General features: G+C 46.6%; 1 protein-coding gene across 1 annotated transcript; it reads right to left on the reverse strand.

Annotated features, from left to right (window-relative positions):
• Positions 1-1,426: 1,426 nt before the first annotated feature.
• fgf3 (fibroblast growth factor 3) lies at positions 1,427-10,972 on the reverse strand. Its single transcript, XM_038806143.1, has 3 exons — positions 10,302-10,972; positions 6,311-6,414; positions 1,427-2,035 (listed from the first exon to the last, which is right to left on the reverse strand). Exons 1-3 carry the CDS (start codon positions 10,567-10,569, stop codon positions 1,703-1,705), a joined length of 705 nt encoding a protein of 234 aa, XP_038662071.1. The 5' UTR covers positions 10,570-10,972; the 3' UTR covers positions 1,427-1,702.
• Positions 10,973-13,642: the final 2,670 nt, after the last annotated feature.

Consider the following 13,642-nt stretch of genomic DNA (forward strand, 5'->3'; position numbering starts at 1 on the left):
TTATAAAAATGACAAACAGCAGCGGCCCCAAAACAGATCCTAGTGTCCAGTTACACTAGTAACTGGACACCAGTCTGAACATTTCCCATCAACCACCACCCTTTGCCTTCTATCAGCTAGCCAATTTCTGATCCAAACTGCTAAATCACCCTGAATCCCATGCCTCTGTATTTTCTGCAATAGCCTACCGTGGGGAACCTTATCAAACGCTTTGAGGCTGAAAGAGGAATTGTCAACAGAATTTAACTGGGTGTGTAAGAGAGAGCAATGGGGACCAATGAGCGACCGAGAATACAGGTGTATTTATAACCAATTAAACGCAATTGCAAACGACCTCACTCTGGCATTTGTTCAAAGCCCATCTATTGTACTAATTACATCGTGTGCCTGTAATTTGAGGAATCGCCTCCTGGATCATCAAAAGGACATGTTTCTAATAATATTTGATTGCAGACACTATATCGATATCTCTGTTTGCAGGTATCACAGATCTGGTTTATTCCAGCTAAAAACTGAACGCGATGACTATTACTTTAGTTCTGTGGATTCAGACCATATTCACCATTGTGGTGGTTGGGTTAATCCTGACACTGTTGATGGAGAGGTTTGTCCGAGGGAACTACACGATGAACCATTCTGTGTAGATGAATTTTAAATAGACTTGCACTTGTGTGCGTAGTTCAGTACGGCTTCTGAACCCCTTTACACGATTTAGTTAATTTAGAATCACAGAATAATACCGTACATTGTATACGATGCTGAATGCTGGTGACAAGGTAGACATGTGAGCGAGTCCAGAACTCGGGGGCAGTGTTTTGAGAGTAAGGGGTCGCCCTGCTAGGGCAGGGTGAGGAGACGCGTTGATTTCCTCAGAGGCTTGTGCCAGTTTGGAACTCTCCCTGCCTCGGAAGGTGGGGTCTCCGAGTGTAAGGCGGAGGTGGATGGACTCCTGTTAGGCAAGGGGTTCGAAGGTTATCGGGGGTTGAGGGGAATGTGGAACTCAACACAGACAGATCACCCACGATCCGCCGGAATGGCGGAGCAGGCTCGATGGGCCGAATGGCTCCTATTTTGTATGTTCGTTTGGACAGACGGTCGGGTCAATGATGCCTCTGCCAGCCCTGGGAAACACGCGGTAACACTCTGTTTCCCATACCTCTGTTATTCCTTCCCCTTGAAGGACGTACCCAATAACCATTTGAAAGATGCTGCATAATCCGAGTACACCTTCTTCCACACAAGAAGCACATTCCAGATGTCATCTTGTAACCGGGATCCCCCACCCCCCTTTTGATAGATTCTGCTTCATGATATCACAGCAAACAAGGCGCAAGCCAGACGCCCAATTCAATCGAGTGAAGAAATCAGAGAGGTACTATACTAATCCGTTGTATTTTCTGGTGATGGAAAAAAAGACATACAAAAATAGAACCTGTTTAAAATATCATTGACTACAGCAAGTCCCTACATAGTTCGAATAAGCCATCGGAGATGATATACATGAAAAGTCCTTTAAAGACAAGGACAAACTCGAAATAAAAACTAATTTACATATTTACATTAATTATTATATCACAGATAGTTTCAACCCTGCAATGCTAAGTATATCATTCTACAAATAAATTTTGTCCTATTTGAAACGCAAGTCCAACTTTATAAAATCTCTTGCTCAACAGTCTTAAGTTATGGCAGCAGTGTTGCACTAGTGGGCGGGTCTCGTTTTCTGGTCCTTGATTGAACTCTTCAGCAGGTTCTCCCGATATTTGGAGTTGGTGTGGAACACCCGCACCATTCCGTGGTCTTTGCCGTCCAGCACCCTCGGCAGGAAAAGGGAGGATTTTTGAGTTCTCCGGGTTTTGAAGCCCCTCCGCGGTCGACCTTTGCCATTGATGGACACATACCAAAGTCTCTCCGAGTTGTTTCTGCGCCTTGCGCCCGCTGGGTTCGCCATGGTCCTGTAGGTCCTGGACGCGTACGTGTTGTATCCCAGTTCATGAATGCGTTCCACAAACTCGCATTCCTGGTTGTACACTTCCTGCACACGGTAGAGAAAGATATGAGATTAACATCAAAAGTCCTCGGTTTTCTAAGTCATAGGCGGACAGCATCTTTATTCTAAAACATTTGGGTCATTTATCTAACCAAAGTGCTTTCCCTATCACTGGACTGACCAGGAAGAAGTCTTACACCAGATTAAAGTCCAACAGGTTGATTTGGAATCACTAGCTTTCGGAGCGCAGCTCCTTCCTCAGGTGAATGAAGAGGTAGGTTACACAAACACAGCATATATAGACAAAGCCAATGATGATTTGTCATTATATGCTGTATTTGTGTAATCTGGTGTTGGAAGACTTCTTACTGTGCCCACCCCAATCTAACGCTGGCATCTCCACATAATTGGACTGTTGTGGCTGGTCCTGCTCTGATTGTCATCTTCCCTGACCCCCTGGTTTGGAGTGTTTATCAATGTTATTTCCTGCTGCAGGTCAGGATTACATAATATTATCACATTTACCATTGGAGCAGAAATGATTCCAACTATTATGCATAATGCAAAAAAGAAAAATCCAAACAATCAATTAGAATGTGGCATCTCCAGTGTGGAGAAGACGTTACTGCTATCGCAACCCAATATCCCCAAATTCTTTTAACCACATATTTGGAAGCTAGGGCATTATATTGATCCTGCATTTGGCAGAAACGGGAGCAACTTTAGTCATGGAATCAAAAGCAGAGGTCCGGCTGGAAATCCGGGTCAGAAATAGAAGGTTCTGACCAAAACTCATTGAGCTGAAATGTTAATCCAGTTCCTCTCTCCACAGGTTCTGCCAGACCTGCTGACTCATTTTCAATTCTTTGTTTTTACATTGATTTGGGCTTTAAAAAGCTGTGAGGGGGAGGGGGGAGGTGAAAGACAGCCCATAATTTGCTATGAAGCATCTGCCAAATTAGAGTTAAATATTATTTTCCAAAAACATGAATTTCCAAAATGGACATTACCGAAACTGCAATGAAATGTAACTTTTCTCCATATTCTGTTGCACACACAGCTGCCTTGGTTCAATTGCGACATATGTGATATTTACCATGTACAGTCCATGTCAAGTACACAGCCCAAGGGAATCTCCAGTTTCCAGCCCCTCGCTATACTATGGAAGTCAGACTTTCGACTAGGTGTGACCTCCCCTCGCCAGCCTTTGCCGCAGCTGCTCCAGACGTTATTGTTTCCCTCAACCTATGATCCCGGGCCTGGGAATGTGCCTGTCTGCCACCATCAGTCGCGGACAACTCTTAGCACTGGCGTACCCAAGAGTGTCTTTGACCGAGTTGATGATCCTCCAGCAGGACTCGATGCTTGTCTTGGTGTGGAGTCCCTGGGAACAGCCTGCAGGGCAGAGATGGTCAGAAGGAGCCTGGACAAACAAATAGCACCGCATCCCTTTCCACACCTTTGCAAAGGTGCAATCGAGGAGGAAGTGGCTGTCAATCTCTTCGCAACTGCAGTCACCTTGCAGCGGCATTGAGAATGCCAGTCTACATGAAGCATCTGATTGGCCTTAGCACCCACCAAGTTATGCCTCAAAGAAAAGAAAACAGCACAGGAACAGGCCCTTCAGCCCTCCAAGCCCATGCTGCCCGTCTAAACTAAAATCTTTTACACTTCCGGGGTCCGTATCCCTCTATTCCCATCCTATTCATGTATTTGTCAAGATGCCCCTTAAATGTCACTATCGTCCCTGCTTCCACCACCTCCTCCGGCAGCGAGTTCCAGGCACCCACTACTCTCTGTGTAAAATAATCTCGGTGCTGGTTTGAAAGTTCTGGCCATGAGGTAGTCTGCCTACAGACAATGATAGTCTGCTCAGGGAGCCATGGGACAAGTTGCTTAAATAGTTCGTGCATTTGGAAGTCAGGGGAGTCCAAATCCTATTATCAGATCAACTTAATCAAACCCGGTGAAAGGTACATGAAAAGGTTTTCCTTTTTATTTGCCTGCCTGGTGAATCAAGGAGTGTCCCTGAAGCAAATCCCAGTTTTACAGGGTACTTTCCATCAATTTCAAACCAATTCTAATACTGCTTCGGACCAATGAAACACACATGTTGGGCGATTTCTACAAAGCTCCAGCATTAACATGCTGAGAAGCTGTGCTAATTATGGAGGTGGAAGGACGCGGTTTTTCTTCTTTTTAAATCAAAGTTAATATCCTCGACCTTAACAACCACCCCTTTCCTGTTCGCAATAATTACACATTGAATAAAAGTTCGCTTTTCCAAAGCACTTATCAAGTAAAAGTTACAAAATTAGTCGGAAGTAACGTTTAATAATCGCTTTCCCCACAAGAAAATCTGAAACACATCATAAACTGTCGGCAGATAATCAATCTGTGATCGGAACTACCGCTTTCCTGGGAGAGATATGTCTGGCAGCGGCTATCAGCCGATCAAGGATAAAATTACATTGAATCAAACACTGGGGCATATTGAACAAGCTGCTACTGAGACGGTAGCAGCCTGATCGGAGATAAGGGTTGCAGTATGAGAAGCTTTTCTCTGCACTTTGAACAGATAGAGAGATTGGAAACTCCGTGATATCAAACGATGTTTTATCTGAATGGGACATACAGGAGAATAAAGGACCTAACAGATTAAGTGCGTCCACGCTTTAAAAAAAAGGGGCATTACTAAATCCTGCTGGCACAGTTCACTGAATCTACATTTGGAGAAATAGCATTCACTGGAAGGGCATGCACGTTATTGTATAAAGCGCCAACCAGGTAGCTATCTTCAAGGTATACTTCAAACAGAGCGCTGGTGTCAATATGATGCGACCAGGAGTGTGTTTTAAACGAATGCCTTCAACAAAATGAACATAATTCATTTCTCACAAGGTTGCACATAGTGTGACTCCGCTTGAATCAAGTCTGAAAGGCATTTAATAACAGCACATTAGCTCTTCTCTGATTAATTGGTGCTGTATTAAACCCTCGGTAGCCATGGTTTGCAAACTGTGCAGAACTAACTGACGGAGAATTAACGAATCGGAAACTTCTGGGTAAAATGTAGAGGGGCCACGATGATCGCCTATCCACACGTTTCAAACTGAGTTGCCACTTGTGCGGCCTGTGGTTTGAGAGTGTGGGGTCCCATGAATCTGTGATCTGTGCCGGGGGGGAGGTGAGGGCCCACTTGTGGGGGCGAGAAGTGTTTAGTTGTCATCAACTGTTTCCATGTTTATTATCAATACAGTATAACGATTGATGGCTCAAGTGTGGATTTTCAGGAACGTTTGCTTTTTTGTTGGTTTGGGGTATTGAAAAGATTAATGGAAACCTTGACAGTTGGCATAAATATTGAACTTTGCTGCTCAGTGCTGTGCAATAAGACAACGGATAGTTATTTTGCCCAAATTATAACGAAAAGTATTGATAGAGGGCAAAAGAGGGTTGGTTTAGCTCACTGGGCTAAATCGTTAGCTTTGAAAGCAGACCAAGGCAGGCCAGCAGCACGGTTCGATTCCCCGTACCAGCCTCCCCGAACAGGCGCCGGAATGTGGCGACTAGGGGCTTTTCACAGTAACTTCATTGAAGCCTACTCGTGACAATAAGCGATTTTCATTTTCATTTCATTTCAAAAGACCCAGAGACTGACAGACACATGGGCGCCATTCCCACGCCGACATCTTACATGGAAAGATGATTCTTCTCAATCTTTCACTACATCTCTTGTCTGCTCTGTGCCGTTGGTTAATGCTCCTACAAAAAGCCATCATGAGGGATTCACATCGCTTCTACCGTCCCAGCGCATACTTTAAATTGGCCACCCGTGGGGGTCGCTTCCTTCTACGATCAGATAACATCACAGAAGGCCTGTGGAATCATCCAATAAACTAAACAGCGCGACTGTTTGCAAAACTTCTCGGGACTTCACTCTGCAGTCAAGTGGGAACCTAAAAGGCAAGTCTAGTGGGCAGGCACCCAGCTGAAACTCACATAGCCAGTCCCAACATTGGGTTTAGCTGCTGTTCCTCGTTATTCCGGAACCTTGTTACCTGGCGGCAGGCATTTACTTATTATTAATATACACATTGGACTTAATAAAGGTAACAGGTGCATTTTGTGTAGAATACAATCAGCACCTGATACATTTGTTCATATTGTTGCCAGAGTCTTTGATGAAACTAATGCGGGTCCCTCATTCTGACAAGGAATCTATTTTAAGATTTGAATTTGGCATTTCGGGGACATTCACAACATTAAAATACGTCTCAAGCTATCAAGTTTTTTTATTGTGTGGAAAAGACAACTTACCGACGCATACAAGCGTCCTCTCTTGTTCATAGCCAAATATCTCCCCGAGAATAAACCTTTAATCGCCACAACTCCCACATCAACTGCAGTTATTTCCAGTATACCTGCAAAAAGAAACAGGAAGGAAATGGAGGAGGAGCGCACAGAGCTGAGAAAAACCTCAATAGAGGAACATTCTGGAGTGAATACAGATTGAATTGGTATAAGCAAGGATCAGAAGACATTCAAACAAACCCCACCCAAATTATAACAATTCTTGCCCATAGAGGATGACATAAAAAGGTTGCACTGGTGTAGTTGAGGGCGATTGAGGCTGCACCAACAACCCAGGGGAAGCGGGTTGAAATTGAACTATGCTGCACACTTCATCCAACAACAGTCTAAAGCCCACTTTGTGTGCCGTAAAGCGGTTGCCTGGATACCTGGCTGTTTGACTCAAACTCATTGCGATTTTAGTTCGTCCGACATCAAAATGTTTCCAACAGCTGCCAAAGAGTTATTGAGTTTGATATGCTGTTCTCCAGTTTCCACATCTATGAACCTTCTTATCTCTTTCATGTGTGATAATTAAAGCCACTGCAGCAATCACAGATAATGCAGGTGCTTTAAAGACGCTCTTATTTCAAGCTTCTGGAACATCAGTCATTTTCGGCATAGTGTAAACCTGGTGAACCCCGCATTATTGCAAAAATAGTCTTCTATGCCAACCTCTGCCCACCCTGCCATCTATCTCCCCTCACCCCCTAGGCCCATCCTACCCTCCACCGCCCCCTCACCACCCATCCTGCCCTCCACCCCCGCCCCCTCCCCTCAACATTCTCTTTCTTCTCACCCCGCCTTCCCCCCACCTCCGCCCTCACCCCCTTCCCCTAGCCTCCTCCCCCAGCCTCCCCCAAACCCCCCACCTCCCCCCACCCGTGTGCGCCGTAATGATCTTAAATCCAACAGTCGCATATTGTCTATTCACCGACTAATTCCAATTGATCCCAGTTGAGACCATTACACCAGTCCATTCCTCTACAGTCCATTACACCAGTCCATTCCTCTACAGTCCATTACACCAGTCCATTCCTATACAGTCCATTACACCAGTCCATTCCTCTACAGTCCATTACACCAGTCCATTCCTCTACAGTCCATTACACCAGTCCATTCCTCTACAGTCCATTCCTCTACAGTCCATTCCACCACAAGTCCATCCCACCACCAGTCCATCCCACCACCAGTCCATTCCACCACCAGTCCATTCCACCACCAGTCCATTCCACCACCAGTCCATTCCACCAGTCCATTCCTCTAGTCCATTCAACTCCTGTACAGTCCATTACCGCAGTCCATTACTATACAGTCCGTTACACCAGTCCATTCCTCGACAGTCCATTACACCAGTCCATTCCTCTACAGTCCATTACACCAGTCCATTCCTATACAGTCCATTCCTCTACAGTCCGTTACACCAGTCCATTCCTCGACAGTCCATTACACCAGTCCATTCCTCTACAGTCCATTACACTAGTCCATTCCTCTACAGTCCATTACACCAGTCCATTCCTCTACAGTCCATTACACCAGTCCATTCCTCTACAGTCCATTACACCAGTCCATTCCTATACAGTCCATTCCTCTACAGTCCGTTACACCAGTCCATTCCTCGACAGTCCATTACACCAGTCCATTCCTCTACAGTCCATTACACCAGTCCATTCCTCTACAGACCATTATACCAGTCCATTCCTCTACAGCCCATTACACCAGTCCATTCCTATACAGTCCATTCCTCTACAGTCCATTACACTAGTCCATTCCTCTACAGTCCATTACACCAGTCCATTCCTCTACAGTCCATTACACTAGTCCATTCCTCTACAGTCCATTACACCAGTCCATTCCTCTACAGTCCATTACACCAGTCCATTCCTATACAGTCCATTACACCAGTCCATTCCTCTACAGTCCATTACACCAGTCCATTCCTCTACAGACCATTACACCAGTCCATTCCTCTACAGTCCATTACACCAGTTCATTTCTCTACAGTCCATTACACCAGTCCATTAACTAGTCCATTACACTAGTCCACTCCTCTGCAGTCCATTACCCCAGTCCATTAACTAGTCCGCTCCTCTGCAGTCCATTACACCAGCCCATTAAACCAGTCCATTACACTAGTCCATTACACCAGTCCATTCCTCCACAGTCCACTACCCCAGTCCATTCCCCCAGTCCATTACACTAGTCCACTCCTCTGCAGTCCATTACACCAGCCCATTACACCAGTCCACTCCTCTAATGGGTGCCAGGGATGCACACAGCATAAAGGCTGGGAGAAAAGTAACAAGTTAAACCGCTTTGTGGCCTTAAGAAAACACATTTGAGTGCAGCTCCTGGGATGGCGCAACGAATTAGGATTAAATCAAAGCAGTTTGTCAGGCAGTTATTAGGGGAAATGATGCGTGTTCGGATACATCCCTGGAAATGTAGCAAAGCTGCTGTCTCATCCAGGGATGGTTAAACAAAGTGACAGCTCGCTGCAGTTAGCCATTGTCCGGGGGAATCAACCACTTTATCCATGCGACTGATCGCCAAAGCAGTGTACTCGGGCAGGACTTAAAGCAGTGTACTCGGGCAGGACTTAAAGCAGTGTACTCGGGCAGGACTTAAAGCAGTGTACTCGGGCAGGACTTAAAGCAGTGTACTCGGGCAGGACTTAAAGCAGTGTACTCGGGCAGGACTTAAAGCAGTGTACTCGGGCAGGACTTAAAGCAGTGTACTCGGGCAGGACTTAAAGCAGTGTACTCGGGCAGGACTTAAAGCAGTGTACTCGGGCAGGACTTAAAGCAGTGTACTCGGGCAGGACTTAAAGCAGTGTACTCGGGCAGGACTTAAAGCAGTGTACTCGGGCAGGACTTAAAGCAGTGTACTCGGGCAGGACTTAAAGCAGTGTACTCGGGCAGGACTTAAAGCAGTGTACTCGGGCAGGACTTAAAGCAATGTACTCGGGCAGGACTTAAAGCAGTGTAGTCGGGCAGTGTACCCGGACAATACTTAAAGGCAATACCTGATGAAGGAACTACGCTCCGAAAGCTAGTGATTCCAAATAAACCCGTTGGATTTTCACCTGGTGTTGTTAGACTTCTTAAAATACTTAAAGCAGTGTACACATGCAGTGTACTCGGGCAATACTGAAAGTACTGTACTCGCTTAAAGCAGTGTACTGGGGTAATATTTAACGCAGTGCATTGGGGCAGTGTACTGGGGCAGGGAAATAGGTCCCTAACTTGGAGATCAGGTCGATCCTCCATTACTTGTTAGGCTGGAGCAATGCCACCCAGCCATCACCACGCTTCTCAGGATGGGATAACAGGCGCTACTTGACAGAACAGGGCAAAGGAGTTTGTAAAAAGTTGAATAAAGGTAGAAATGCACCGAATGCCTGTAAGCTGCCGAATAAGGGAGCCTCCTATAAAATGCAGAGGACAGTCCATGGAGTTGTCCTTCCCCCATCTGAGCAGTTCGATAATCTAATGGTCATGGCGCTGTCTGGAGCCAGGAGTCCTACATTGAAAATGTATCTGTGATAAAAGGCGTGAGAGTGGAACCTCAGCAAAATCAATTCATCCCTGCAGGAAAAATCTGGCAAAAATACCACAATGAAAGGACATTATGATAAATAACCTCTCGAAATGTGTTGTTCTAACAGTTAAACTACCTTTCTGCACAATACGGCATTATGGCTTCTGGTAAAATTAAGATTGCAATTACTCGGCAGGATAGGATTTATTATCTTTCTTATCCGGAATTTTGCGTTGAAATCACAAGAATCATTGCCTGAGAAATTCCCATCTCCCTCACCCGCCCAAGTGTGCCCGAGCTGCGGCAGAATGCAGTGAAGGTGAAGAAGGAAGAGGGTTGGAAGGCTCAGAGCCCAGAGCCGGAGTGGAACCCCCTCCTGCCTGTGATGGTCTGCACAGAGAAACGGGCTGATACTCACTGAAGATGCTGTTCTTGTCCAGCGTGCCGTCGATCTTGCCGCTGAGATGGATCTGCAGGTGGTACTTGGTGGCACAGTAGAGCCTCCTCCGGCGCGGCGCGCCCCCGAGATGCTCGTACACCCCGCCGCGCCCGCCGGCATCCCTCCGCAGTCTGGGCTGGCAGGCCGCGGACGGGCCGCACGGCTCCTCCGGGGTCACACTGGGCGTCAGCGGCTGCTGTAGACTCAAAGCCAGAAGACTCAGCAACAAGCAGAGAGTTATAAACATTGTGGCATGGCCGAAACTCCCGCCGGGACAATCCGCTGCCAATCAGGGTCTGGATTAATTGGGTGCAGGGGTCCCATTAAAACCGTGTCACAGGCGGGCCCACAGGTCGCGGGGGGCGGCGGTCCACCCGTCCAAACATCTGTCTTGATCCTGTTGCTTCAAGAGTCAGTGCTGTGCGCCATCAGAATCCCCCCAAACAGCCGGTGCCAGCTCCCCCCCCAGTCCTTCCTCCTCTCCAAATAGCGCAGGGCAGACTGCGGCGGAAAAAAACACCACTCAATTTCACTTAAGACACTATCGTGAGATTTCGTGGCAACCCCGGTGATCGACGGCGCAAAGGAATAAAAGGACTTTCCTGGGGAACAATAGCTGAACTCCGACCAGTTGATACAAAGGAGAGGCAGGCAAGGTATCACAGGCTTGTGTGAACTGCCCGGGTGCGGCAGGGGTAAGATTACAAGATGACACAAACCTGTGGCTTATTGCGCAAAACCGCATCACAAAGAAAGCAGAGCTTCCTTCAGAACCCCTTCTTAAAAAAAGGTCCAAGAGACCAATTATACATATGAAAAAAAAACAGACACTGAAGGGGTTGGAGCTGCTGTTCCCCTGTGCACAGCACAACTCGCAGTTACCATCAATGCAGACTAACAATACATGACAACTTGGGTGAGTGATGCTAAAATGAAACAATTTAGAGAGAGAAAAAGTCTCTTTAAAAAGATGCCCACAGCAAGCTGCATACGAAAGGGAATTGCCAACGCTGCAGTGTGTGTATGTGTGTGTGCGTGTGGAAGATAAAGCATTTCTTCCGCAATACCGCCTGGACCAATTTCGACACCTATTTCAACAAAAAAGGCAAATTGACAACTTTTTCCAGCTTTCTGATATGCTGGCGTGTACAGAACATTACCAGTTGAGTCTCACCCACTCAATGCACCCAATCCTCGCCCTCTGATATTGGGTATGTCTGTTTACCACCCCCCCCCCCCCCCCCCCCGAATTCAATCAAAAACTACCCGCAATCACAGGAAACTATTGCAGAGTACTCCCTGCTCTTTAATTTACTAACTGCGCTGGAGTGCACTGAGCATTGTTTTTTGCACTTAATGTAGACTGTTCATGTTTCTAAATCCTCATGAGGATCACAGAGGACTGGGCTGGACGGATAAACTCCCCAAGTACTTGATTTGTCTGAAATGTAACCACCCCACGCTGCTGATGTGACTCAGAATTACGCGTGGGGGAGTTCTCTGCAAAACCATCGCTGGGTTCTGTCCAAACCTTGTGGTTTGGCCTACAGGATATTCACGAAATACATCTCGATTTCCGGACAATCGATTAAGCAGCGTGTGGACTCTTAAACCGGCGCATTCCCCAAACCCTCTGTCGGAGAGGTGAAGGTTAAAGACAACACGACACATTCGGTGAAAGCCAATTTCCAACACTATTCCAACCCTCTCCCTCCCTCCCCGCCCGCGCGATGCTGACCCCTGCTCCTTCTGATGTGTCTTCACAGATACCACTTGAGCTTCTCTTAAAGGTAAACTGTAAAAGCGAACTGATCACAGACTCCCACCAATCGAAAAGAGCAATATTTGATTTTTAAATCCCCCTCCTCTCTTGTACAATCCATTTTACACCTTAAATAGAATTCAACAAAATATCAGTTTAAATATGTTTAAGGGGAATGAAGGTATCGGCACTGAAGCAGCATGTGATTAATTTAAAACCATTCTAGTTAAACATCTGTTTCCAATAATATCACATGTCTTCAATCAGACTGCACAACAGCAAACCCCAATCGGTGTTTAATGTCGCAATAAAGAAGTACGTTTCTGAACTAATCCCTTTTTTAATGCTCACTGTTAATCAGCTGCTGTCCAATGGGCGGGACAGCAGCGCGCACATGACCCGTGTCCAAATTGCTTCCATCCCGGCTACACCATGGTTTCCACATTCACGTTGGGTAGGAGGTCCCAAACCCGCTGCCCCCTTTGGTGGGGGTGGGGGTGGGGGTGGGGGTGGGGGTGACAATCACCGGGGACAGCAGGCTGACAGATCGCCAGCAATGCCCCAGCCAACACCCCCCCCCCCCCCCCCCCCCGTTTGGAAAGCTCCCCATGGACATTGAGAAGATCAAGTGGCTCTCCCTCACTCCCCAGTCAGACAGCAACATGGCCAAATGGAAGATCGCTGACGTACATTATAAGTTGTCTGGTGACCATTTCGGTCTTTTTTTTAAAGTCCGCTTTTGATGTGGTCTGGTTGTGACTGAGGGTAGCATTTTAGATGTGGTTTGCTGTCTGTTTCTGGAAGCAGTTTTAATTAGCCCTTAACCTCCCAGAAAATACTCTGCGCTCAGAGAGCAACAATATCTTAGCAGTTTGTGAATCGCTTTTCCTCTCTCTCTCTTTCTCTCCCTTGAACGAGGAACTCGTTTCTATTCACAGCACAAACACAATGTTCTGACCGGTTGAGTTGGGTTAAGGATTAAGGGCTGGGGTACTTACTCTCCCACAGCCTTACCCATGTCTATCAGTCACAGCAGAGTAACTGTAGCCACGTGCGTTGGCAAAACGTCTTCAAGTGCATTTGGCATCCTGTGGGAGGGAAGGGGAAATGTTTTTTCCTCACCAGAGTAACAGTGGTGGCCATTTGGGTACCAATTAAGTCGCGGAGGAGTAACTCAGGCTCGCTACATACACGCGTGTCGCTCAAATCCATCTGTGGCGGTCTGGCTGATCCACACAGAACCAGTTCCTCTAGTTAAAAAATCCGGACCAATCTTTGCCTCATTGCAAACCGCACATTACAGAAAAAAAACATCTGCATCCATACCAAATATTTCCATCCTTCACATGGATGCGCGCCCGCCAGAGTTCGCAGCCATTCCTGGCGAACAGTTTTATGAATGAATGAATGAAACAGCAATTTTAAAGACATACTTCCGACCAGGAAGTTGAGATTAGCTGATAAACACCCCCAGATTGACCGCACACAATTTAATAAGTTAATAGACTCTTACACATGCCCTGCCTCCTCTTCCCAGCTCACAGATTGTGGGTGCTCC

Source organism: Scyliorhinus canicula, chromosome 9, assembly GCF_902713615.1.
Source record: "Scyliorhinus canicula chromosome 9, sScyCan1.1, whole genome shotgun sequence".
NCBI lineage: Eukaryota > Metazoa > Chordata > Chondrichthyes > Carcharhiniformes > Scyliorhinidae > Scyliorhinus > Scyliorhinus canicula.